This window comes from Oncorhynchus mykiss, chromosome 9 (assembly GCF_057628025.1).
Source record: "Oncorhynchus mykiss isolate SJ-2025 chromosome 9, ASM5762802v1, whole genome shotgun sequence".
Taxonomy (NCBI): Eukaryota; Metazoa; Chordata; class Actinopteri; order Salmoniformes; family Salmonidae; genus Oncorhynchus; species Oncorhynchus mykiss.
Window position 1 is genome coordinate 60999810 of NC_143030.1, and position 25239 is coordinate 61025048.

Consider the following 25239-nt stretch of genomic DNA (forward strand, 5'->3'; position numbering starts at 1 on the left):
GCACGCCTGACCAGCATCACCACCCTGGATGGTTCCGACCTTGAATATGTGGACATCTATAAGTACCTAGGTGTCTGGCTAGACTCTAAACTCTCCTTCCAGACCCATATCAAACATCTCCAATCGAAAATCAAATCAAGAGTCGGCTTTCTATTCCGCAACAAAGCCTCCTTCACTCACGCCGCCAAACTTACCCTAGTAAAACTGACTATCCTACCGATCCTCGACTTCGGCGATGTCATCTACAAAATTGCTTCCAACACTCTACTCAGCAAACTGGATGCAGTTTATCACAGTGCCATCCGTTTTGTCACTAAAGCACCTTATACCACCCACCACTGCGACTTGTATGCTCTAGTCGGCTGGCCCTCGCTACATATTCGTCGCCAGACCCACTGGCTCCAGGTCATCTACAAGTCCATGCTAGGTAAAGCTCCGCCTTATCTCAGTTCACTGGTTACGATGGCAACACCCATCCGTAGCACGCGCTCCAGCAGGTGTATCTCACTGATCATCCCTAAAGCCAACACCTCATTTGGCCGCCTTTCGTTCCAGTTCTCTGCTGCCTGTGATTGGAACGAATTGCAAAAATCGCTGAAGTTGGAGACTTTTATCTCCCTCACCAACTTCAAACATCTGCTATCTGAGCAGCTAACCGATCGCTGCAGCTGTACATAGTCTATTGGTAAATAGCCCACCCATTTTCACCTACCTCATCCCCATACTGTTTTTATTTATTTATTTTTCTGCTCTTTTGCACACCAATATCTCTATCTCTACCTTTACATAACCATCTGATCATTTATCACTCTAGTGTTAATCTGCATAATTGTAATTATTTGCCTACCTTCTCATGCCTTTTGCACACAATGTATATATAGACTCCCCTTTTTTCTACTGTGTTATTGACTTGTTAATTGTTTACTCCATGTGTAACTCTGTGTTGTCTGTTCACACTGCTATGCCTTATCTTGGCCAGGTCGCAGTTGCAAATGAGAACTTGTTCTCAACTAGCCTACCTGGTTAAATAAAGGTGAAAAAAAAAAAAAAAACAACAGTATCTCGGACCTGACTGGTGTGTTCCTTGTTCTTCATGATGCTCTCTGCGCTTTTAACGGACCTCTGAGACTATCACAGTGCAGGTGCATTTATACGGAGACTTGATTACACACAGGTGGATTGTATTTATCATCATTAGTCATTTAGGTCAACATTGGATCATTCAGAGATCCTCACTGAACTTCTGGAGAGAGTTTGCTGCACTGAAAGTAAAGGGGCTGAATAATTTTGCACGCCCAATTTTTCAGTTTTTGATTTGTTAAAAAAAGTTTGAAATATCCAATAAATGTCGTTCCACTTCATGATTGTGTCCCACTTGTTGTTGATTCTTCACAAAAAAATACAGTTTTATATCTTTATGTTTGAAGCCTGAAATGTGGCAAAAGGTCGCAAAGTTCAAGGGGGCCGAATACTTTCGCAAGGCACTGTAGTGTTTCCAACACCATTCAGTCATTCAAACAGCTCTCAAAACAATACATTCAACTCTAAAAAGAGTTACGTTAGAGATGAATATCTGTCCAGGTGAAATCGTTACTCCACCCTGTATGTCAGCTTGGTAGTGATGAATACAGTTCAACTAGGAGCTGGAACACTTTGCTCTATGCACTGTTTAGCTTACAGGCCGTTTACAGTGAGGCAGAGTACCAACGCCCTGTGCCCAGTACCAACGCCCTGTGCCCAGTACCAACGCCCTGTGCCCAGTACCAACGCCCTGTGCCCAGTACCAACGCCCTGTGCCCAGTACCAACGCCCTGTGCCCATCTACGCTCAGCTGCCTACTACTCAATTTGGAAAGATATGTGCGTGTGTGTGTATAAACATATGGAGAGACCACAGCCAAACACCCACCCTGTCCTTGGCAGCTGGAGAGTGTGAATGACTAATGAGCGAATCACTATGGCTCCCTTCGACAATCCCCTAGTGTGTTCAACCGACAGGACCCAGACTACAACACCCATGATCCAACGGTGCGACCGGGGCTGGAAACATTGAGATACTCAGTAACCCAATGAGAGACATGGATATTTACACTGCTTTTATGGAGGGATGAGGTCACTGGTGAGAGAACACACACACGTGTGTGTGTGTGTGTGTGTGTGTTTCATTTGGTGGCCTTGTGAGCAGTGATGTCATGTTAATTCTACAGTTACTGTTGCATTGATGTCACAGAGAGACAGTATGTATTTATTTATTTACAGCCCCTGGGGAAATTGTTTTTCTGTACTCAGAGTGGAGAGCATTTTTAGCTCTGTATGTCATGTGTTAGAATGACATTTAAAACTACAGGTGCAAAACTATTGAGATTCTGACCTCATTCTTAATTGACGTTATACGTTAGTGGGGAACCTGTGTATATGTGATAGAAACTGAGAATGTAATGGACATTGTTGATGTTAAACTGACATACATTGATTAGTCTGTTTGGGTGCTCGAGAACATCCCAATTTTAGTAATTCACTATTGGCCAAGTGCAAGGCCAGGATGGGCAGTGTGCTCCACTCTCCACAGGTCCCACAGCAGGCAGAAACCACTAAACACAGCTGTGGTTCTCACTACAGTCAAGCTAGCAAACAGATATGCACTGAGAATTTAGCAGGCTATCTAGTGACGCTAGCCTCTCCTGTGTGAGTTCACTCTGGCCAAGGCCACATAACCTGATAGTCATAAGATATGTCTAAGGCAGATAACTTTATCACTTTTCAGTATGTGAAATCTCTTCTACACCCAATTGACTGTGCGTGAGAGTAGGGCACTGTGATGTTAGATACCTGTGAAACAGGAGGCATGTGGAATCTGTTGGGCATCCTCTGTGATTCCTTCCTCCTGAGGAAGACAGTGTGTGTGTGACAGGTGCTCTGCCTGCTCTCTGCTGCTGCTGACAAGGCATGTCTCCATCACACACACAGCTTGATGGGGGAGAGATGTGAAGGGGCAGGGGTTAAGAGTAGCAGGGAGTGTGAGCAGGGCCCTAATCCCAATCCCTGAGAGGCAGCTGCTTTCAGATGGTAATGGAGAGGGACTGGGCATACCGGTTTATATTAGAGTCCCCAAACAGCACACATCTCTATCACAGACACCGCCCACATCTCGATCACAGACACAGCCCACATCTCTAACACAGACACAGTCCCCAAACAGCACACATCTCTATCATAGACACAGTCCCCAAACAGCACACATCTCTATCACAGACACAGTCCCCAAACAGCACACATCTCTATTACAGACACAGTCCCCAAACAGCACACATCTCTATCACAGACACAGTCCCCAAACAGCACACATCTCTATCACAGACACAGTCCCCAAACAGCACACATCTCTATCACAGACACAGTCTCCAAACAGCACACATCTCTATCACAGACACAGTCCCCAAACAGCACACATTATCACAGACAAAGCATGCTTAGCTATGTGTCGCTATGTGTCTGTGTTAGCATGATTATGCCCTGCTTGGATATGCATGAGCCTGCTATGGTGTTCGTATGAGAGAACGGGCAAACGCAGCAAGATAAACAAAGAACTAGACAGCAAGATGGAAGAGGATAAGATAAAGATTGTCCAATCTCCAACCAATGCATAAAGTGTACAGCGTTGCATTTCTAGTAGTGTAAGTAGGCTGGAGGTTCTTAGATAATAATACAGTGTATGGTCAAATCTGACCAAGAATTCTCTTCCATGTAACAAACCAGATTAGTTTTCTTCAGCTGGCTTGGCAGAGAATGTCAATTCAGCCTGATCTAAACAAGCCTAATCCAGGCCCAGAGCTGCTGGGCCTCTGGAATGCCAATCATACACTCCCAGGCAGCACTAATCCAACCCTAGCAATCTCACTCTGCAGTCAGATGCTAATGCATTTCTTACATTATAGTTACAGCGACATGCACGGGTTATGTTCGGCCAAGTCTGGCGTGTTTCTCAAGCAAATGTCCTGTCTCCTTTGGCTCCTCGGAGTCAGAGAAGAGCACAGAGCTGCTCGTGACCCAGTAGCTGTAACTAGAGTATAGCAGTGAGACATCTGGGACCATGGGGATAGAAGGATGTTGGATTGGAGCACATTTAACAAATCTGATCTAACAATAAGGATGTTTGTCAAATCCATCATGATTTTTGTATTGTAACAGGCCCGCAATGTGTTTTCGCTGCATAAGATTGAGAAGTTGTCCCTTTTCAGGTTTAGAAGAAGTGACTGCTAAATGGTAACTTGTGTTCGTATAAACTGATAGCCTAGCGAAATCAGTGGTGGTAGTCAAAGTCGTTTTTAAATGTAATGCAATAGATTTGTGAAAATAACATGAACATGTATTGGGGTTGACATCCATACAGCATTATCCTCCAATTTTTACCTCAACATAGTGTGAAATACACATATAAACAACAGCCTAAATGTAGGATCATTTTGCTGGGGGGCAATGAGGACATTCGGGATCTTTCCCCAACGGCATCTTTCCTCCTCACGTTTCCATGGCATTTCCAATTTTTTCCGGCACTGAGCAAATTTCAGGTCTGCTGAGCGCAAACTTGAACATTGTGAAAATTCTGTGCAACTTCTGGCGCGCGTTTATTGTGAACACTTAGGCTGTACCTGCTTTGAATTACAGTTATAACAGTAGGCTACTGTGGCTGTTTGATCATAACGTAGGCCTATCATAGCGGCCCACTATCAAAAATAATGGAGAAAATTTATCCCATAACATTTTAACATGGAAATAGCTGTTCTATCATTCAGTCTACAGTAGCAGCCAATGTGTGGTGTTTAATGTAGGCCTACATTCTGTGAGACTTATGCAGGGTTTGACATTAAGCTGTTTATCCACTTGTCATTCAGACAAGGAGGTGACTGAAAATGTGTTGATTTATGCAAGAAAACACTTTACAAAATAAAGTTCATTATTATTACGATACCATTATTACAGAGAACCAGACAAATTGCTACCCTCTGCCTATTGGCTACTTAGCCTATTCAAGCTTGTCTCAAAATACAACACTGCCCCTTTAAGACTGAAAAATAAATGCTCTTTACCTGACTCACTTTTCAAAGATGGCTAGAAATGACATGTTTGGTGGTCTTGTAGGAAGCAACCACTCCCCATTGGTGTGATATAACTAGGCTAAACACACACTTACTAGCAAAGAATATGAACAAATGTTCACACGTGGCTACATGCAGCTCTCGCTTTGATCTCAAAACAAACATCTACTCACCACCACTTATGGTGTAAACACGGTCCAGTTCAAAGGAATGGCACAGATCCATATATGGCAATGGTCTATTTGCATAAAGGTATACTGCAGCTCTGATCGGTTAAGCCGCACTGGTCTGTATAGTATGGGCTGAGTCTTGCCTGTCAATGCAATAGAATACTACTCCGGTGCCTACAAGAAAATCTCTTGCATAGTTAGTTTTGCATACTAAGTCTTGCATAGTCAGTTTTGTTTCAGTTTGTTGAAATGAAGTTGGCTTATATTGGCAATTCCCACAATAGAGGGACACGTTGATAGTGTTAACTAAAGGGGAAAATTAGAAAATTAAGTGAAGTTCAATCTCGTGCTTCTCTGCAGGCTGATATTTCTTCTGCTTGGCAGTACCGTGGGAGCTGTGTGCCCATGCACACGCACAGCTTAGAGGGAACATTGCCCTTTACTGCATCTATGGTCAATGTGGAGCTTAGAAACAAGCACATCTCTCCCACCTGGGACTGCCATCCAGTAGGTAGAGCATGTAGAGGGTGGAACTCACCGCCAGTGGAGCGGAGTCCCGTCCGTCCAGGCCCAACCACAGAAGGTCCGGGGAGCTTCAGAGTGTTGTCCGTCTCGCCTGGTGGTCTGAGGTCACTAGGGGCAGTGGGCTTCTGCTGCTGGAGGAGACCAGGGGAGAGATGAGCACACTAACAGCTGTCAATCCCAACTAAAACCACCATCACAGCATAGCAGATGATTAGCACAGCCCGAAATAGCCCCACACTATGATATTAAATTAAGAAAGCATCCCAGTGATTGCTTCCACGTTGCCGTGCATCATCATTCCTAATATGGATGATAGCCTCAGATGGCTGGCTGCTGATTAGAACACAGAGGACACCAGCCATTCAGCCAGCCATTCAACCAGCAAGCCAGTCAGCCACACAGAGACTTGTTGAGAAAAAAAAATGAGGCAGCAAAGGTACAGTTGCTCCAAATAAGAACCTCAGAAAAAAAACTGATTTGAGATGAAGTTATGGGAGGACGGGGGAGAGCAACGCAAATAAAAACCCTGTGGCAGCTAACTGTATAATAAAAAGGCAGTATAAATAGATATGATAGGATAATAAATAGAAAAGACAGCTTTATAGGGCCCTCCAGTTACATTCGATGAGACGGGGATAGGAGAAGGGGAATTAAAAGAGATGGAGAGGAAAGCGAGGCGGAGAGGGAGGAGAGGAGTGAGGGGAGAGGCTGTAACTCTCCAGGAGTCCCGGTGGCCAGGGTTGGCTACTAAACAGAGACACAGACTGACAGAGGACCTCAGTCAGGGAGACGTATTTCCTGATGAAGTACCTGTATGTAAGATATTCATCCTCGCAGGATGGAGCAGTACCATGGTGGAAAAATAAATGTTATGGGGAAAAGGTCAGACGCCATGGTTGGATTTCATGTCAAAGCAGAACGTGGAGGAGCCCAGGGACCTTTATTTAGGTCTTTGTCCATGTCTTTCTCTGTGTAAGCAGTGTGTGACACAGGAGAAAAGATCATTATCATAATTATGAATTGGAAATGTGTTTTTTGCATATCCTACTCTCCCTGAGACACCCTTAGAGTGTGGGGTCACGGCCACATTATCAATCAGGGTTAAGTGCCTTGCTCAAGGGCACATCGGCAGATTTTTCCTATTAATGCCTTTTCTGTTACTGGCCCAATGCTCCAACTGCTGGGCTACCTGGTGCCCTGATATGTAGCTACTAGAGGTAAATAACATCTTATTCATCACACAGCGTTCCAGAGCATAGGTGAGTCAGATGACAGGCAGCATGGCAGCCATGGTGAGATGAGGGGAGAGATGGAGGGATGAGGGGAGGGATGAGATGGAGGGATGAGATGGAGATGCAGGTCATACCTGAGGTAGGAGACTGTTGGAAGACTGTTTGAGTGTAGTGTTCCCTTCTGGGGAGGCAGGATAGACAGCAGTTAGTTAGGTCATCATGAGTACGGTAGTACAATTATCATATTTCATTTCTATTCAATGTATTCAATCTCAAGACTGCCAGGGATGATATTATGCAAAGTGAATAGGAAAGGGAAGTATATTAAAGCTCATGTTTTATGCACATGGTATTGTGGGTAGTATTGGAGACAATGGCCAGACAGACACTCAGACAGACACTCAGACAGACACTTTTAAAACAGAAAGAAGAGCAGACAATTAAGCAGCCAGCAAAGATGAGCCTTCCTCAAACCAACCCATTAAACATCTTAACAACATAACAGAGGAACGCAAGTCAAGGGCTGGACATCTAGTCATTCATCAAAATAAAAGGGGAAGTGATTACATCAGCAATCAGGCTCTCCACATTAATTTCTATGACACTGTTTAGTGACACACAATTCATTTATTAGGAATGTGACAGAACAGAAAGCCTGGGGGACGGTTTAAAAACATTCATATCAACAGACAGGGACTCCAATGTGCTGTTAATTAAATCCCATTTAATCCAATGAAACGCACTGTCATTCAAAAGCCAAAGCTAAGGAATGAGTCCTCTGATACAGCTATGACCATCCTGAGTAGGATATCACACATTAGCATATTCCAAGCTCTCTCCTACTGATGCTGTTGAGGTTAAACCTGAGCTGTATTTGGGTAAAGGGTTACAACCAGACAGAGTGGAAGCAGGAGGGGTTTAGGGAGCGGTTGGAAAACTGACCCCTTCTCCATTCCATCCCTGGTGTAATGCTGCTAGGAATGAGGGGTGACACTTTGCAAAGCACCAGGGAGGGGGGATGTGGGTGGAGTGGGGGAGAGGTTGCAAGTGCTCCTTATTCTTCAGGCTGAGGGAGCAGTGTTTTATCACACATCATATTCCATCAATTAGGAATCATGAAGGGATTTGAATATCATCCTTGATCCAATCTTTCTACACCCCTTGTCCTGTCTAAGTGTGTACCTTTCTGGGATGGGGGGTCCAGTGCGGACTGGGGGACTTTGGTCTGGGCGGACAGCAGCAGTTCATACGTGTGATCCTCCTCCTCAGTCTCCCCCCTCTCATCGATGCTGCTGTTAGTGAATAGGGCCTGTGAGGGAGAGATGGGAGACAGGGTCAGCACAGTACAGAACACCCATACCACCTCTGTTAGGCTTGTGCAGCATTAATCTCAGACTGTCCTGTGACGCTGATGACTCATACAGTGAGATAAGTCACAGTGCCCTCTCATGGTTGTACTAGATCTTACGGTCATCCACACAGTCCTTACCTCGTTCCTTACACACAAAACTAGCAGGAACTAATTGATTGCTTTGGCCAAAAGTAATGGAAAGGGGGATACCTAGTCAGTTGCACAACTGAATGCCTTCGACCGAATGAGTCTTCCGCATTTAACCCAACCATTACAACATTGTCCATCAAAACAGAGCGTTAATGACCATAGATTCTGACCTCTGAGCTAAGCTCCTCTACATGGCCTGGGGCAGGTTGGGATTGGTGAGCCAGCCGGTCTTTCTGTAATTGACAAACAGAGAACGAAATCACTGACTGTGCTCAGACATTAGCTTGACACATATCTTGAAGTACTGTAGAAGGTCGGTTGAACTGGAGCATTGAAATCAAACAAAGATTTTTGCTTTAACACTAGAAAAGCTGAGAGCGTGTCATGTGGACGCAAAACGAATGTACTTTTCTAATTATACATTTTAGTCATGTCCTCCCCCCGCCCACGTACTTTTCCTAAGTAAGTCTAGATAACACACTGTAATTATTTTCATCTTGATATCACAAGCAGAATTGGTTTTATAAGCCGTTTTAAGAGGACGTTGGTTTTTTATGTCTACCCTCATTCAATGGCACTACACTCACCGGACAGTTTATTGGGTACACCCATCTAGTACCGGGTCGGACACCCCTTTACCTCCATGCAGCCGTGATGGCATCACGCAGTTGCTGCAGATTGGACGGAGGTACATTCAAGCTGTGAACAGCCTGTTCCATCTCATCCCAAAGAGGCTCTAGTGGGTTGAGGTCTGGGGTCTGCATTGGCCACTCAAGTAAACTGAACTCGCTGTGATGTTCCAGGTGATGTTTTTCCACTCCTCAATTGTCCAGTGTTAGTGATCACATGCCCACCGGAGCCGCTTCTTCTTGTTTTTAGCTGATAGGAGTGGAACCCGGTGTGGTCGTCTGCTGCAATAACCCATCCGTGACCAGGACCTACGAGATGTGCATTCTAAGATACTGTTCTGCACACCACTGTTCTACTGCACAGCTATTTGTCTGTGGTCAGCCTGTTAGCTTGCACCATTCTTGCCATTCTTGGACTTCTCCCATCAACAAGCTGTATTTTTGTTTGTCGAGGCCATTTCTGAGATTCTGGATCCGGCACGCCTGGACTCGACGATCATACCACGCTCAAAGTCGTTAAGGTCACTTGTTTTTCCCATTCAAATGTTCAATCGAACAGTAACTGAACGCCTCGATGCCTGTCTGCCTGATTTATATAGCAAGCCACGGCCATGTTACTCACTTTCTGTAGGAGCGATACACTGGCCGGTGAGTGTACAGTGCCTTTGCTTAAGTATTCGGCCCCCTTGAACTTTGCGACCTTTTGCCACATTTCAGGCTTCAAACATAAAGATATAAAACTGTATTTTTTTGTGAAGAATCAACAACAAGTGGGACACAATCATGAAGTGGAACGACATTTATTGGATATTTCAAACTTTTTTAACAAATCAAAAACTGAAAAATTGGGTGTGCAAAATTATTCAGCCCCTTTACTTTCAGTGCAGTAAACTCTCTCCAGAAGTTCAGTGAGGATCTCTGAATGATCCAATATTGACCTAAATGACTAATGATGATAAATACAATCCACCCGTGTGTAATCAAGTCTCTGTATAAATGCACCTGCACTGTGATAGTCTCAGAGGTCCGTTAAAAGCGCAGAAAGCATCATGAAGAACATGAAGAACAAGGAACAAGCCGGATTTGGATACAAAAAGATTTCCCAAGCTTTAAACATCCCAAGGAGCACTGTGCAAGCGATAATATTGAAATGGAAGGAGTACCAGACCACTGCAAATCTACCAAGACCTGGCCGTCCCTCTAAACGTTCAGCTCATACAAGGAGAAGACTGATCAGAGATGCAGCCAAGAGGCCCATGATCACTCTGGATGAACTGCAGAGATCTACAGCTGAGGTGGGAGACTCTGTCCATAGGACAACAATCAGTCGTATATTGCACAAATCTGGCCTTTATGGAAGAGTGGCAAGAAGAAAGCCATTTCTTAAAGATATCCATAAAAAGTGTCGTTTAAAGTTTGCCACAAGCCACCTGGGAGACACACCAAACATGTGGAAGAAGGTTCTCTGGTCAGATGAAACCAAAATTGAACTTTTTGGCAACAATGCAAAACGTTATGTTTGGCGTAAAAGCAACACAGCTGAACACACCATCCCCACTGTCAAACATGGTGGTGGCAGCATCATGGTTTGGGCCTGCTTTTCTTCAGCAGGGACAGGGAAGATGGTTAAAATTGATGGGAAGATGGATGGAGCCAAATACAGGACCATTCTGCAAGAAAACCTGATGGAGTCTGCAAAAGACCTGAGACTGGGACGAAGATTTGTCTTCCAACAAGACAATGATCCAAAACATAAAGCAAAATCTACAATGGAATGGTTCAAAAATAAACATATCCAGGTGTTAGAATGGCCAAGTCAAAGTCCAGACCTGAATCCAATCGAGAATCTGTGGAAAGAACTGAAAACTGCTGTTCACAAATGCTCTCCATCCAACCTCACTGAGCTCCAGCTGTTTTGCAAGGAGGAATGGGAAAAAATCTCTCGATGTGCAAAACTGATAGAGACATACCCCAAGCGACTTACAGCTGTAATCGCAGCAAAAGGTGGCGCTACAAAGTATTAACTTAAGGGGGCTGAATAATTTTGCACGCCCAATTTTTCAGTTTTTGATTTGTTAAAAAAGTTTGAAATATCCAATAAATGTCGTTCCACTTCATGATTGTGTCCCACTTGTTGTTGATTCTTCACAAAAAAATACAGTTTTATATCTTTATGTTTGAAGCCTGAAATGTGGCAAAAGGTCGCAAAGTTCAAGGGGGCCGAATACTTTCGCAAGGCACTGTATATCGAAAATAATTTCACACATATAACTAGCTTAAGAGTTAGCTTAAAACAAGATTACATTGACAATAGTCTGATGGGTGAGAATAGTATCAATATATGAAGAATCTGATGAACAGGGCAGTTTAACGGAGCGCCAAAAAGTGACTTTTTCAAACTTCTACAGGGTCACAAGCAGGTAAGACGTTTTGATGTCTAGCAGATTCTGCAGTTTCCAAATCACTCTTAGAAATGAACCCTTGAGCTCTATTATTTCAAATTATACACGGGGTAGTTTGGCTCCTGGTTGCTGATTGGTTGAAAGCTGTGGTATATCAGCAATATACCACAGGGGGTTGCGGTACATGGCCAATTTACCACGGCTAAAGGCTGCATCCAGGCACTCCGCGTTGCACTGTACCTAAGAACAGCCATTAGCTGTGGTATATTGGCCACATACCACACCCCCGCGGGCCTTTTTGGCAGAATGATGGCGATTCCATAAACTCCCTACATGCACTCGCAACACTCAAAGTACAGTAATATATTTAAACTCAAAAGATGCCATTCTGTTCTTTTGAAATGCATTTTCTTAGTTTCATAAATGGTCCTTAACAAATTAATAACAATTTTTTTTATTTAATGGATTTTAACACTTGAATTGTGGTGTTTTAGTGGTTTTCATTTGTACACATAGCCTACAGTTACATAAACTAATGAAAATGCTACTGTGTACTTTGAAATACATTTTCTTTCGTAGTGTAATGTTACCTAAGACCTTCATAAACACAACCAAATTATTATATGAAATGTATTTATTAGACTGTTAGAATGTTGACGTCCAAAAGACTCGTCATTGTCCCAGGCTTTTCTAGTGATAAAGAGATATGCTGTCATAATTTCTAAATCCAGTCCACTCAACAACAATTAAATGCAGAGAACTATTGCCCTCTAGTGGAGAAAAAATATTTTAGATGCCCAGCCACGCAAACTTCTTGAGTCACATGTTGTGTGTTTCTGTGGTGGAAGGCAGAGTTCCAGACCAACCTTTCCAGCTTCACTGTCAGGCCGTCCAGAGTCCCTGTCGGAGGACTTCCCGCTAGCCAGGCTGTCTAGAGAGTGACAGGAGGTGGCCTCAAACAGAGCCTCATACGGGCTCTCTTCCTCAGGCCCCGGGGCCAGCCCCGAGAGCAGTGCACTCACCACCTCCATCTCACCTACAACACACACATTTTAACACACATATTGATACTCGTACAAATACAGGTGGCAATGCACAGCATCACACAGGTAGAGAGCCTTGGCTGGTGGTTACGTGTTAACACCATATCCTCTAACGGCTCACTTCCCTTTAGGTTTTCTGTATTAGATACGACATACCTTTTTTCCTCGGACTAGGGCTCTCATTAGGTGGAGGGAGAGGGGGAGGAGGCAAGTCCAAAACAGGGGGATTTCCTGACATATGACCTGCAGAGAGATAAAGAAGAAAAGGTCATTCAAATAATATCATTAGTCAGAAAAAACATTTTTGGGAAATCAGTTTGTGGTTAAGGTAAGGTCATCTTTCTTTATAATCCCATAGGGAACCATTTATGTCTGTTTTTCTTACCCAGAATTAGAGCTGCTATCTGCCGGCTCGTCTGAGAGGGCATCTCTCTGACAGTGTCCAGCGCAGTCAGGCCCTTGTTGTCCACCATGTTGACATTAACCCCTGGAGCAGGACGGGGAAGAGACACAGAGGACAGAGCAGGGGATTAGGGGAAGAGAGAGAGACGAGCAGGGGGTTATATCTGCATTATTCAGCGGGTAGAAACGAGTTGTATCTTATAAGCATGTTGACTAAATGGAGACGTCAGTGTCTGACCTTCCCTCAGAAGTTTCTGCACCACATCGGTTTTCCCAAAGAGTGCCGCTTCATGGAGGGCACTGCCCTTCTCCGTCTGCAGAGAGACAACAAACAGACCATAATCAAAACAATGCTGTGGCTGTGCAATAACAAAACCTGACATCAGAGTAGACTCCAGGTCAGCAACATACAGAACAGCAGAGGTCAGATCTCTAACCCGAACCCTCCCTGCTGAGAGGAACAGATGAAGACCTGCTATCTAGCCCGCCACTAAGCTTTGATTCTGATTCCTCTCATCTTGGTCAGCTAGGGCATACAGCTTAAAGCTAAACCAGCAGGATACTTCCTGAACACACAGGACAGGTTTGATCAGCGTGAAATAGAAGTTTGGCTTTGGTTATTTATCCGCTAGCGGACACCACCCCGGTGTGTTTTGCTGTGGCAAATTATTTGGTTGAGGAATCAAACTAGATTATTTTCCAGCTCGCTGCGCCATGCTAATGGAAACCGCAGGACGCAAGACCTGAAGGATTCTTGGTGGCCCAGACCTGCTACAGAGCAGAGATGAGGGAAGTGGAGGTAGGACACGACTGATGGATGGCACAGTCTGGTATAAGAAGAGAAGAGGGCCAGAAGCCCCCTTAAACAGTAAAATATTGATGGGAAACTCTGTTACGGAGGAATGTAAATGCTGGATTATGTTGTGTTGTTGTATATTTGAATTATGTATTGTATTGATTGTTGTTGCCTTCTTGGCCAGGTCTCCCTTGAGAAAGAGACTCTGGGTCTCAGTGTGCTTTTCCTGGTTAAATAAAGGTTAAATAAAATAAAACACTGGTTCTTTAGTCTAAATAAAGAGCTCAAGAGGTTTGAGTCAAGAGCCTATGAGTTTGTAGGCCTAAATGCTGCAATGGTGTGCACACAACATAACATTATGGACACATTCAGTCTCTATATATCCACATAACTACGCTCTCACAACAACACACTGAACCTGATCATTGAACAGGCAGGAGAGACAACAGACCCAGTGTTCTCTTCGGTCCTCACCTCATAGTTGATGTCCATGCCAGCGTCCAGCAGCACCTCCACCACGGCCAGGTGTCCGTTGCGTGAGGCCAGGTGCAGCGGCGTGTGTTTCTTGGTGTTGCAGCTGAGCAGGTTGGGGTGGGCGGTGAGCAGCAGCTTGACCACCTCCAGGCGGCCATAGAGCGCCGCCAGGTCCAGTGGCGTCTCAAACTTGTTGTTCCTCATGGTGGGGTCGGTCAGCTCCTCTAGCAGCAGACGCACCACCTGGGTGTGGCCGTACTGGGCGGCACAGTGGAGAGGGGTCTCGTTGTCGTTGTTCTGTTGGGGGGGGGGGAAGGGGGACCAGAAAGGAAAGGGGGAGGGATGGGAGGCAGGGGGTGAGCATCCACATAGAGGAAGTAGAGAAAGAGGTGGGGGTAGATATTGGGAAGGAGGAAGGAAAGAAGGGAGGGAGCATTAAGTGAGTCATGGTCCAGCAGTGATTGAGGACTCATGATTGTGTCACGTCGGTTAAGCCAATCAGTGCTTAGCAACCACCATATTAGCCAGTATGTCTAAAGGTCACTGAAGAGCACCAATCAGGATGATGAGGCCCAAGGAAAGCGCTGGCTAGCTGAGAGAAAGGGATGCTGGGAGGATGCTGGGGGGTGGGGACTGAAGTCATGACTGGGAACAGTCCCTGTTGAGTAGAACTGTCTAACACCTGCTTCTTATAGGGCATGACCTGCTGTAAATGTGACAAAAGGACAAGCTGTTGACATTTAGTAAAGGCCACGATAATAAGGAAAGACACTTCTGTGATGACAATATGTCATGTGTTGCTTGGTTGTTTAAGTAACTGCTTTGTGCAGACAGAGGTAGGGGTGACAGCCAGTGTGAGAGAGTTGAGTGGTGTGGTGTGGTGACCGACAGTGTAGTGAGTGTGATCCATGCAGTGCTTCACATGCAGAGGAGGCATGCTTTACCAGGGTGACCCAGCGAGATAGTGCTAGAGAGACACGGCTCATACGTCAATACAATCTATGGTCCTGAGAGCAGAACAGCGGCTGAGGAACTGGCTAGTAACAGAGATGATGGCAATCCTGAGGTCAAAGTTCTGACTGCACAGGGATACAGACTATGAGGGAAATGGATGGAATATGTATACTTTCTTTTTAAAGAGATTCTCCAAGTGCAGAGAGCAAGGATCAAAACTATATGTTCACTAGAACAACATTAAATCAATAGCGTTATAAACACAGCTTTTACACTCAAAAACCGCGATAATATTGAAATGGAAGGAGTATCAGACCACTGCAAATCTACCAAGACCTGGCCGTCCCTCTAAACTTTCAGCTCATACAAGGAGAAGACTGATCAGAGATGCAGCCAAGAGGCCCATGATCACTCTGGATGAACTGCAGAGATCTACAGCTGATGTGGGAGACTCTGTCCATAGGACAACAATCAGTCGTATATTGCACAAATCTGGCCTTTATGGAAGAGTGGCAAGAAGAAAGCCATTTCTTAAAGATATCCATAAAAAGTGTTGTTTAAAGTTTGCCACAAGCCACCTGGGAGACACACCAAACATGTGGAAGAAGGTGCTCTGGTCAGATGAAGCCAAAATTGAACTTTTTGGCAACAATGCAAAACGTTATGTTTGGCGTAAAAGCAACACAGCTGAACACACCATCCCCACTGTCAAACATGGTGGTGGCAGCATCATGGTTTGGGCCTGCTTTTCTTCAGCAGGGACAGGGAAGATGGTTAAAATTGATGGGAAGATGGATGGAGCCAAATACAGGACCATTCTGGAAGAAAACCTGATGGAGTCTGCAAAAGACCTGAGACTGGGACGGAGATTTGTCTTCCAACAAGACAATGATCCAAAACATAAAGCAAAATCTACAATGGAATGGTTCAAAAATAAACATATCCAGGTGTTAGAACGGCCAAGTCAAAGTCCAGACCTGAATCCAATTGTGTCCCACTTGTTGTTGATTCTTCACAAAAAAATACAGTTTTATATCTTTATGTTTGAAGCCTGAAATGTGGCAAAAGGTCACAAAGTTCAAGGGGGCCGAATACTTTCGCAAGGCACTGTATCTAGCCTGTGTCAGCAGCATATTCAGTAGAGTGGACTTGTGTTCAAATCTCCATTCCTTACTTCTTATTACCAAGTACTCCCACCAGCAGCCAGAAGAGGGAGATTACAATACAGCCTGATACATCAGCGGAGGCAAAATAATGGTCTTAATAACCAATGCATATCCAACTCAAAACAATGTATATGTAATGACACTACATTCTCTCTCAGATTCATCACAAAGGCTATTTGATGCTAGGTCATGTTCCTAGAAGGGCAGACTGGGAACACTAGCTAACACACAGGACATTCCAGTCAACTCAAGTGGCTGACAACACTAGCCGTATGCTGTGTACAACATGCAGGTTTGACAACACTAGCCGTATGCTGTGTACAACATGCAGGTTTGACAGTTTGTAAACACAGTACAAACCTAAAGGTAATGAATGAATAACTGTTGTAAGAGACCAACCATAACCTCCCCCAAGGCTAGCCACTCTGTGCCAGTCAACAACAATTGTGTACCAGGGTGTGGCAACAATGCCAGTCTGCAACATGCCCGGAGTGCCAGTCATGCCACACATGCCACAGACACCTAGGAGCAGCCGACAGCTGGCAGGAGAATACCCACACACTGTGTTCTAGGTTGGGTTGCTCCCTGGAGGAGGAAGTGCCAGCTGAGTCTTTATTCTGCCATCAGAGGCAGGATCATGGAGACGGGGGTAGGGGGGAGGTTACAGGGCACCCAGGACAGGTGTTGGCCCCTCCCCTCTGACTAACACAAAGATCAGTAGGTAACTACTCCTGTGTTGTTCAAGGTACAGAGCGAGAGAGCGAGAGCGAGAGAGAGAGAGGGACGAAGAGAGAGAGAGAGAGAGAAGAGAGAGAGAGAAGAGAGAGAGCGAGGAGAGAGAGAGAGAAGAGAAAGAGAGAGAGTCCTACTACACTGGCAAAAACAGGTTACAGCTTGAGCTGAATGAAAGGAGGAGAAATAAAAATGTACAATCCGAGGGAATACCAAACAACACCTGCCTTTCTGGAAAGACGGGGAGAGAGAGCGAGAGAGAGAGAGAGAGAGAGAGAGAGAGAGGCCGGCTGAGAGAGAGGCTGGCTGAGAGAGGCTTGGTCTGACCCTGTGTGAGCTGTACTAAACAAACAAAGACCACGGAACAGAAGAACACTCCAAAACAAAAAGCCTCTGTTAGGGAAATAAACCACAAGCCTGCTAGGGTTTTGTCAGTTAAGGTTTGGGATTTGACTAATTGTTCCTTCCTGCTTATCCTCTGTGTTTTTGGTCTAAATTAAGGTTTGATCTTTGTTTCTCTCTCAGTCTCCCTCTCTCTGTCCGTCTCTGTTTCTCTTTCCCTGTTTGCTGCAGGAGCATGAAACGACCACACACAAAGGAGCATGGCGTCTCGCATCTGTGACGCACCGTCAACTCTTTTGTCATCACAAGCTTTTTAATAGATTCAACTCTCAACTGTTAGATGCAGGCTACTTCAGAGGAACATGTTTTATAGCCTTGGGTTTTATAGCCTTGGGTTTTATAGCCTTGGGTATACAGGTTTACTTGCACAGCCCGGATAAATCTGCAATAACAATATCCAAATAGAAACCAGCTTCAACCTCTATGTGCGCTGGCTAACTGCTCGGATTATGGCCGATTGAATTCTACCTGCAAAAACCAAGACTTCCTCAAGATTTATGGCAAAAAGAGAGACATATTTGCCATATCATGAACACATGATCAGTGTCTAGTTTTAAGACACCAAAAACCACATCATCACCAATGAAGTCTGAGACTCCAGAGGATCCCCTCCTCTCTGTCTCAGTGGTGTGGCCAGTGTGGTTCGTTCTGTGGCTTTGAGTCTGACAACATCTGATCATATTAGCCACGGCTGGCCTCTCTGGGCAGCAGCAGAGCAGAGCAAAGCGTAGGGTGAGCAGCATGAATCAGACCTTCCCTGTGACGCCTCCTTCACTCCACACTAGCCTACTGCACAGGGGTCCACGTGAGCCTGCAAACCAACAGCTGTTCAAATGCTAACATAAGAAAGTAGACGGCCACACATACACTCCTGTCCTGGTCATCCACATTGGGGAGTTGACTGATGTGATGGCAGCTACAATCAAGAGAAGGATTAGTACACTATGATGTAATCCAGGATAGTACACAGTATGAAGCCTGTGTGAACAACAGTGGTAGATGCACAATAGGTGCACAATAGGCAGCAGGTAGCCTAGTGGTTAGAGCGTTGGACTAGTAACCGAAAGGTTGCAAGATCGAATCCGCGAGTAGACAAAAATCTGTTGTTCTGCCCCTGAACAAGGCAATTTTAAATTAACCCACTGTTCCTAGGCCGTCATTGAAAATAAGAGTTTGTTCTTAACTGACTTGCCAAGTTAAACATTTTTTTTAATTTTATTTTTTTAAATAGCATGATAAAATGGGCCTTCATCTTAATCTAGACTCCAGTGCGTGTCAAACACACTCAGATTAAAGTGCTTTCTCAGATTAAATCTGAACAGAACACTAACCAGGAACATCTGGAGATGAGGCCTAACTTCTGCACTGTTGTGATGCCAATCACACTCACACTAGAATGTTCCAATTCCGGAAGAGAAGAAAGGTGCTGCAGTCCGACTGTATGTACTGTAGGGCTACTGGCTGAGATGCTAACGAGGAGAGACTAGTGACCTCTGGCATGTAATGTGCTCGCTGGGCTGGCGGAGTGAGGAATAGGAGGGGTTACGTCATGCTCTGCCCTCTGGTTAAGGGGGGTGGGGCAAGGGACAAGCAGCTGTTGTGGCCACAGGGTTGCCCAAACGCTGCACGCGACTACTCGTAGTATGCACACATATTTGTAAATCCCTGTTTCTCACATGTCCACACAGAGGCAAGCTCATCTCAAATGCCTGGAAACTGAAGATGGCAGATTGGGTTGCCAGGCAACACAAACTCCTTGATTCGGCCAACAGCTACGCCACGCCCACGGACGTTAGTTTCTTCTCCAGAGACAGAATTCAAGTGGGTAAAGCAGCGTTTAGACAATTTAGGCAATTGGCTTTGCTACTTTGATTTGTTAGAGATGAGCCAATCGCTGATGACTTTGTTTTGTACAACACCCTTCATTTTGACATCACCACAATCAACTTCAACGATGGCAGTCTCAGACTGAAGTATGTGGCGAACAGTTTAAATCATCAGGCAAGTAGATGGTAGCTTTCTCCAGCACCTCTCTCTTCTCCTCCACTGGCCAAAAGCAACAACTCAATCTACAGCCGAAAATCAGGCATATGCTGGATGTGATTATGCATAAAGGATGAAGGAAAAGAAACCTGTCCATCAAAATGGACAGATGCCCTTCTGAGGGGCTCTAGCTTGCATGGATGTATGTAGAAATGTTTAAGGAGATATGATGGAGAAAAAGGGTTGGTGTCGGATCTGATGTGTGGCAGTCGACAGAGACGGACACGGGTGCTAAGCTAAAGCCAATGAGAATGCTAAAAGACTGTGGGGCAGTGTGCCAGTAGCGCAGGCTTCAACCCATATTACTAGCCTATTCAACCTCTCTTTCGTATCGTCGGAGATCCTCAAAGATTGGAAAGCTGCCGCGGTCATCCCCCTCTTCAAAGGGGGAGACACTCTGGACCCAAACTGTTATAGACCTATATCCATCCTGCCCTTCTAAAATCTTCGAAAGCCATGTTAACAGACAGATCACTGACCATTTCGAATCCCACCGTCAGTTTTACGAGGGTATCCTACCTTCTCCACTATGCAATCTGGTTTCCGTGCTGGTCATGGGTGCACCTCAGCCACGCTCAAGGTCCTAAACAATATCATAACCACCATCGATAAGAGTGTACTGTGCAGCCGTCTTCATCGACCTGGCCAAGGCTTGACTCTGTCAATCACCGCATTCTTATCGGCAGACCAAATAGCCTTGGCTTCTCAAATGATTGCCTCGCCTGGTTCACCAACTACTTCTCAGATAGAGTTCAGTGTGTCAAATCGGAGGGCCTGTTGTCTGGACAGTCTCTATGGGGGTACCATGTGGTTCAATTCTTGGGCTGACTCTTTTCTCTGTATATATCAATGATGTCGCACTTGCTGCTGGTGATTCTCTGATCCACCTCTACGCAGACAACACCATTCTGTAGACATCCGGCCCTTCTTTGGACACTGTTAACAAACCTCCAAACGAGCTTCAGTGCCATACAACACTACTTCGAGGCCTCCAACTGCTCTTAAGTGCATGCTCCTCAACTGATTGCTGCCCACACCCTCCCACCCGACTAGCATCACTACTCTGGACGGTTCTGACTTAGAATATGTGGACAACTACAAATACCTAGGTGTCTGGTTAGACTGTAAACTCTCCTTCCAGATTCACATTAAGCATCTCCAATCCAAAATTAAATCTAGAATCGGCTTCCTATTTTGCAACAAAGCATCCTTCACTCATGCTGCCAAACATAGTCAGTTTTACAAGGGTATCCTACCGATCCTTGACTTCGGTGATGTCATTTACAAAATAGCCTCCAACACTCTACTTAGCAAATTGGATGTAGTCTATCACAGTGCCATCCGTTTTGTCACCAAAGCCCCATACACTACCCACCACCGCGACCTGCATGCTCTCGTTGGCTGGCCTTCACTACATATTCGGCGCCAAACCCACTGGCTCCAGGTCATCAAAAAGTCTATGCTAGGTAAAGCCCTGCCTTATCTCAGCTCACTGGTCACCACAGCAATACCCACCCGTAGCACGTGCTCCAGCAGGTATATTTCACTAGTCACCCCCAAAGCCAACACTTCCTTTGGCCGCCTTTCCTTCCGGTTCTCTGCTACCAATGACTGGATCGAATTACAAAAATCTGGAGCTGAAGCTGGAGTCTTTTATCTCCCTCTCTAACTTTAAGCATCATCTGTCAAAGCAGCTTACCAATCACTGTACACAGCCCATCTGTAAATAGCACACCCAACTACCTCATCCCCATATTGTTACTTATCCTCTTGCTCTTTTGCACACCAGTATCTTTACTTACACATCATCATCTGCACATCTATCACTCCAGTGTTCATGCTAAATTGTAATTATTTTTCCTCTATGGCCTATTTATTGCCTTACCTCCTTACTCTTCTACACTTGCACACACTGTACATAGATTTTTTATTTTGTCATTGACTGTACATTTTTTATGTGTAACTCTGTGTTGTTTTGTCTCACTGCTTTGCTTCACCTTGGCCATGTCGCAGTTGTAAATTAGATATTGTTCTCAACAGGCCTACCTGGTTAAATAAAGGTTAAATAAAAACATTTTAAAAATATCCTCCCCTCTTCAGACAAGCTGGCCCATCCGATTAGAAGGCAAAATCTTTTTTTTTTTAAAGGCATATTGCATTGTCATTCAATACTAGCTCTCATACCTGGTGTGAATCGCAGCCTGTCTGAAATTTCACACTGTTCACTTTTTAGGTTATCTGGTGTTATTTTCAGGGCACTGTTAGCCTACTGCAAGCAGTGTGTACAGTATGTATTACACTGTGCGTTTAACTTTGTGCCACTGCCATCTCATTCTCCCTCTGTGTAGTATAAAGCTGGGAAGCTGGTTGCATGACTGTCGGTGTTCATATTTACCACAGTCAGCCAACCATCTGAAGGTACAGTACATTTTGTTAGGCAGGTGACCTATATTGGAGACAGAGGACTGTTAGACTTGCAGCTTTGACATATTTCAAGAGCAGTACCGCACGTTCCTTGAAAATACCACTATCAGACACCAGGCTTTTTCAATGGAAGAAATTGTTTTTAAAATAGGAGATGGGAAATAACAATAAGCAGAGAAATGATGACTAAGTGTTATATTTTATTTGTATATTACAATCAAGCTTCCATGATAAATCACTTTTCCTTCCAAATCAAATGTTATCAAATCAATTGGGGCACTATCGGAATATCATCAAGTGGCAGGCCCATTGGAGATGGTAACACTGGGAGAACGTTGCAGCAACACTTAATAAACATTGCAGCTAGGCAGCACTAAGGCCAGGAGGACAGAGAGAGAGGGGCTGTTCGAGCTGTGTCCAGGCTGAGCTACGGTGCTTCCCTGAGGGGGAGAGCCTGCACTTAAAGCCCCCTCCTTCCCCATAAACCTCTGCCCACAACCACCCCTCCCGTTTCTAGCTAGCTAACTCCATGACACACACCCCTATCTTCTCTCCTGCTGCGTGTTCCACTGGGTCAGTCATTGCTGCTGCAAGACCAATCAGCCGTGACACCGTTACCATGACAACATCCCACCTCTCCCTTGCTCTCTTCCACAGTGGTGCAGACTCAAAAGCAGAAAAACAGATAGAGAGAGAGAGAGACACACACACACACACACACACACACTGAGCAGAGAGCACACTGCCTGACATTGATACAAAGAGACTGGTACACAGAAAAGCACCCTCTCCTTGGAAGACATTTCTCTGGTTGTTATAACAACACTGAGATATTATGAACCCAAAGACTCTTTTGGGTGATCCAAAGAGAGATCCACAGTCACATGATGCCATCACCATCACTGCCAGAGCATCCATCCAGCCTGCATCCATCCATGTTTCTGATTTGTTCATAACAGCTTATCTATTATTTAGGTCTGCTGTAGCCAGGTATTGGACCCCATACTGCTGTATTCCAAAAGCAACAGAGAAGCTAACCCCCACAGACGTCAAATGGTCAGTCTGTCAACTAAACCACATCCTAAACGTTTGCATTAAGAGGAGCAACAATTATACAGCACTAGAGGACATGTAATGAGGATTCAGTGTTTGGTAAACACATGCTGCATGTCGCTTTAAGGCAACCGAAGCTAAGAGGCTTGAGTTAGCACTGAGGAAATGTGACACCATTTTAAAAATAGTTTGATTTCCAGATGCTTTCCTCAAAACACAAGCTTTGACCTCTCCACACTCCAGTGATGGTGTTAGCCTCAATTTGATGTGAAGGTAACATTGCCTCTGTCAGTAAGCTAGATGAAGTGTTAACGGTTCAATAATTCAAAATCTCCGGGGGGAAAACTCTCTGACTTGAGCTTGACTGTCTAAGCGTGAATGTGGCTTCTACACATACAGTAGGACGTAATGACCCTAGACAAGCATGAGCACATACACGTCTAGAACAAGGTCAAATGTAGAGAGAAACACCAAGGAAAACACACAGGTCAGAAATGACTGACACGTAACACCTATGTCACTGAAATCACATCCATTCTATTCTATGTTGTGGTTCTGTCCCCAAGGGACTAATTGTTCCCCATTATAAAATCGGGGAGGGGACTGTGGATTGGTCTCCGTCCATCTGTTCATACGTTAGTCACACGCAATCTCTCAGACAGCAATGGCCCCATTTTTTACGAAACTTGGGTGAATAATGTGTCTTGCCATAGAGCAGTGTTTCTGCCATTGAGCAGTGTACTGTTGGGGGTACTGGGGGACCAGGGTTGGGAAACACAGCCATAGAGATCCAGCGTTTACAAAATGACACTGATTGGCCCAAGGCGGGAGCTATAGTAATTAACTGAAATTTGTCACACCAGAGAGGAAGCGAGAGGGATAACTAGGCCCAAAATCTGTCTTCTCCAACAGGTTTTTTATTTTATTTATTTTTTAAAGGTTTATTTGCTCACCAAGCGAGGACGTTTTGTATGGAGGTCACTGAGTGTAAAATTTGGTTTTAAAAAAATGTAATGGCTTGTTTGCTAGGTGTGGCTTATTTAATTGAATAGAAGTTTTACAGTGCTTAGGTTGTTACAAGTGTACGGATATCGGTAGGACACGTGACATCCAGACAACTTTTAGAAAAAAACCTTTATATCAGAGTTATGCCTGTTGTTCACAAGCATATCTGCCCTCTCATTGGCTAGTATGGTCCCACCTGATCTTGCCTCCTCCAGACTGCCTTCTAGTCTGAGTAACAGTATCTTTAGGTAACATTCCACTCCTTGCCACACCTTGTCATTGCCAAAGACTTGACATGGAGTACACGAAGTGGATTAGTTAAAGAGACTGGTATCTTTTTAATTGTTACAGCGGCCACTTCAATCTGGTCAATATAATGGATAATCTGTGGTCACACACAATCTCAATTGGCCCAACAGGGGGCTGCATCATTCGTGGGGAAGACATGTTTATTGTTGCCTTGTTCATATTTACAACTAATGAGAGAGGACGGTCCCAAAGAGACATACATCAGAGTCCTTCAACATCACGTAACTGTATAAACAAGAAAACTGACTATGGAACACAACTGCAGTAGTACTAATAACATTGCAAATCCATCTTTCCAATTCTTCTCAGTTATCAGGTGAAAGTATCGAGAGAGAACCCCAAGAAATCACAAGAAATGTACCCAGAAAAGGTCAAAGCAAGTCCCCTGATCTCTACAACAGACTGCCAGTGCAAGCTAAGCAAGCATCAAACCCAAGCATCAAAACTATGCATCAAACCCAAGCACCAAAACCATGCATCAAACACAAGCATCAAAACTATGCATCAAACCCAAGCACCAAAATCATGCATGGCGAAGAGATTGTGTGCAACTAGTTGTGTGAGTACAATGGAAGCAGGGAGGAGAATAAGAGGGCAGCAGCCTTCTGAGCAGCTGTATGTCTGGCTGGCTGGCTGGGTACACACCTTGGCATTAATATGCAGGTCAAAGGGCCCACAGCGTTTCAACTCTTTGTGGTCTACAGAGGAGCTCTAGGAGGGAAGAAAAATGAAGCAATGGTTTTTCACTCACACACAGGCAATGCATGACAGTCAGTTGCAAGGCTGAGTCAAAATAAATGAACAGAAATATGAACAAAGTTGAGTTAATGAACAAACAGATGTCATGAACAGGCATAGAGATGGCTGACAGAAATGACACAA

At 44.7% G+C, this 25239-nt stretch overlaps 1 protein-coding gene across 32 annotated transcripts in view; it reads right to left on the bottom strand.

The window, feature by feature from the left end:
* LOC110531211 (ankyrin repeat and SAM domain-containing protein 1A) overlaps positions 1-25239 on the bottom strand; it is a 108980-nt gene that overhangs the window by 51036 nt on the left and 32705 nt on the right. For 11 of the 32 annotated variants that reach the window (XM_090184817.1, XM_090184816.1, XM_090184812.1 and 8 more), the window contains 10 exons: positions 25003-25068; positions 14270-14566; positions 13238-13313; positions 12983-13084; positions 12754-12840; positions 12421-12590; positions 8694-8756; positions 8205-8331; positions 7157-7203; positions 5804-5921 (listed from right to left, as the gene is read on the bottom strand). In XM_090184817.1, the coding sequence (XP_090040943.1) occupies positions 5804-5921; positions 7157-7203; positions 8205-8331; positions 8694-8756; positions 12421-12590; positions 12754-12840; positions 12983-13084; positions 13238-13313; positions 14270-14566; positions 25003-25068 (1153 nt within the window). Of the gene's footprint in view, positions 1-2828; positions 2967-5803; positions 5922-7156; positions 7204-8204; positions 8332-8693; positions 8757-12420; positions 12591-12753; positions 12841-12982; positions 13085-13237; positions 13314-14269; positions 14567-25002; positions 25069-25239 lie in introns of all 32 variants that reach the window. The other 21 variants (XM_090184818.1, XM_090184813.1, XM_090184811.1 and 18 more) reach the window with 5 other exon arrangements.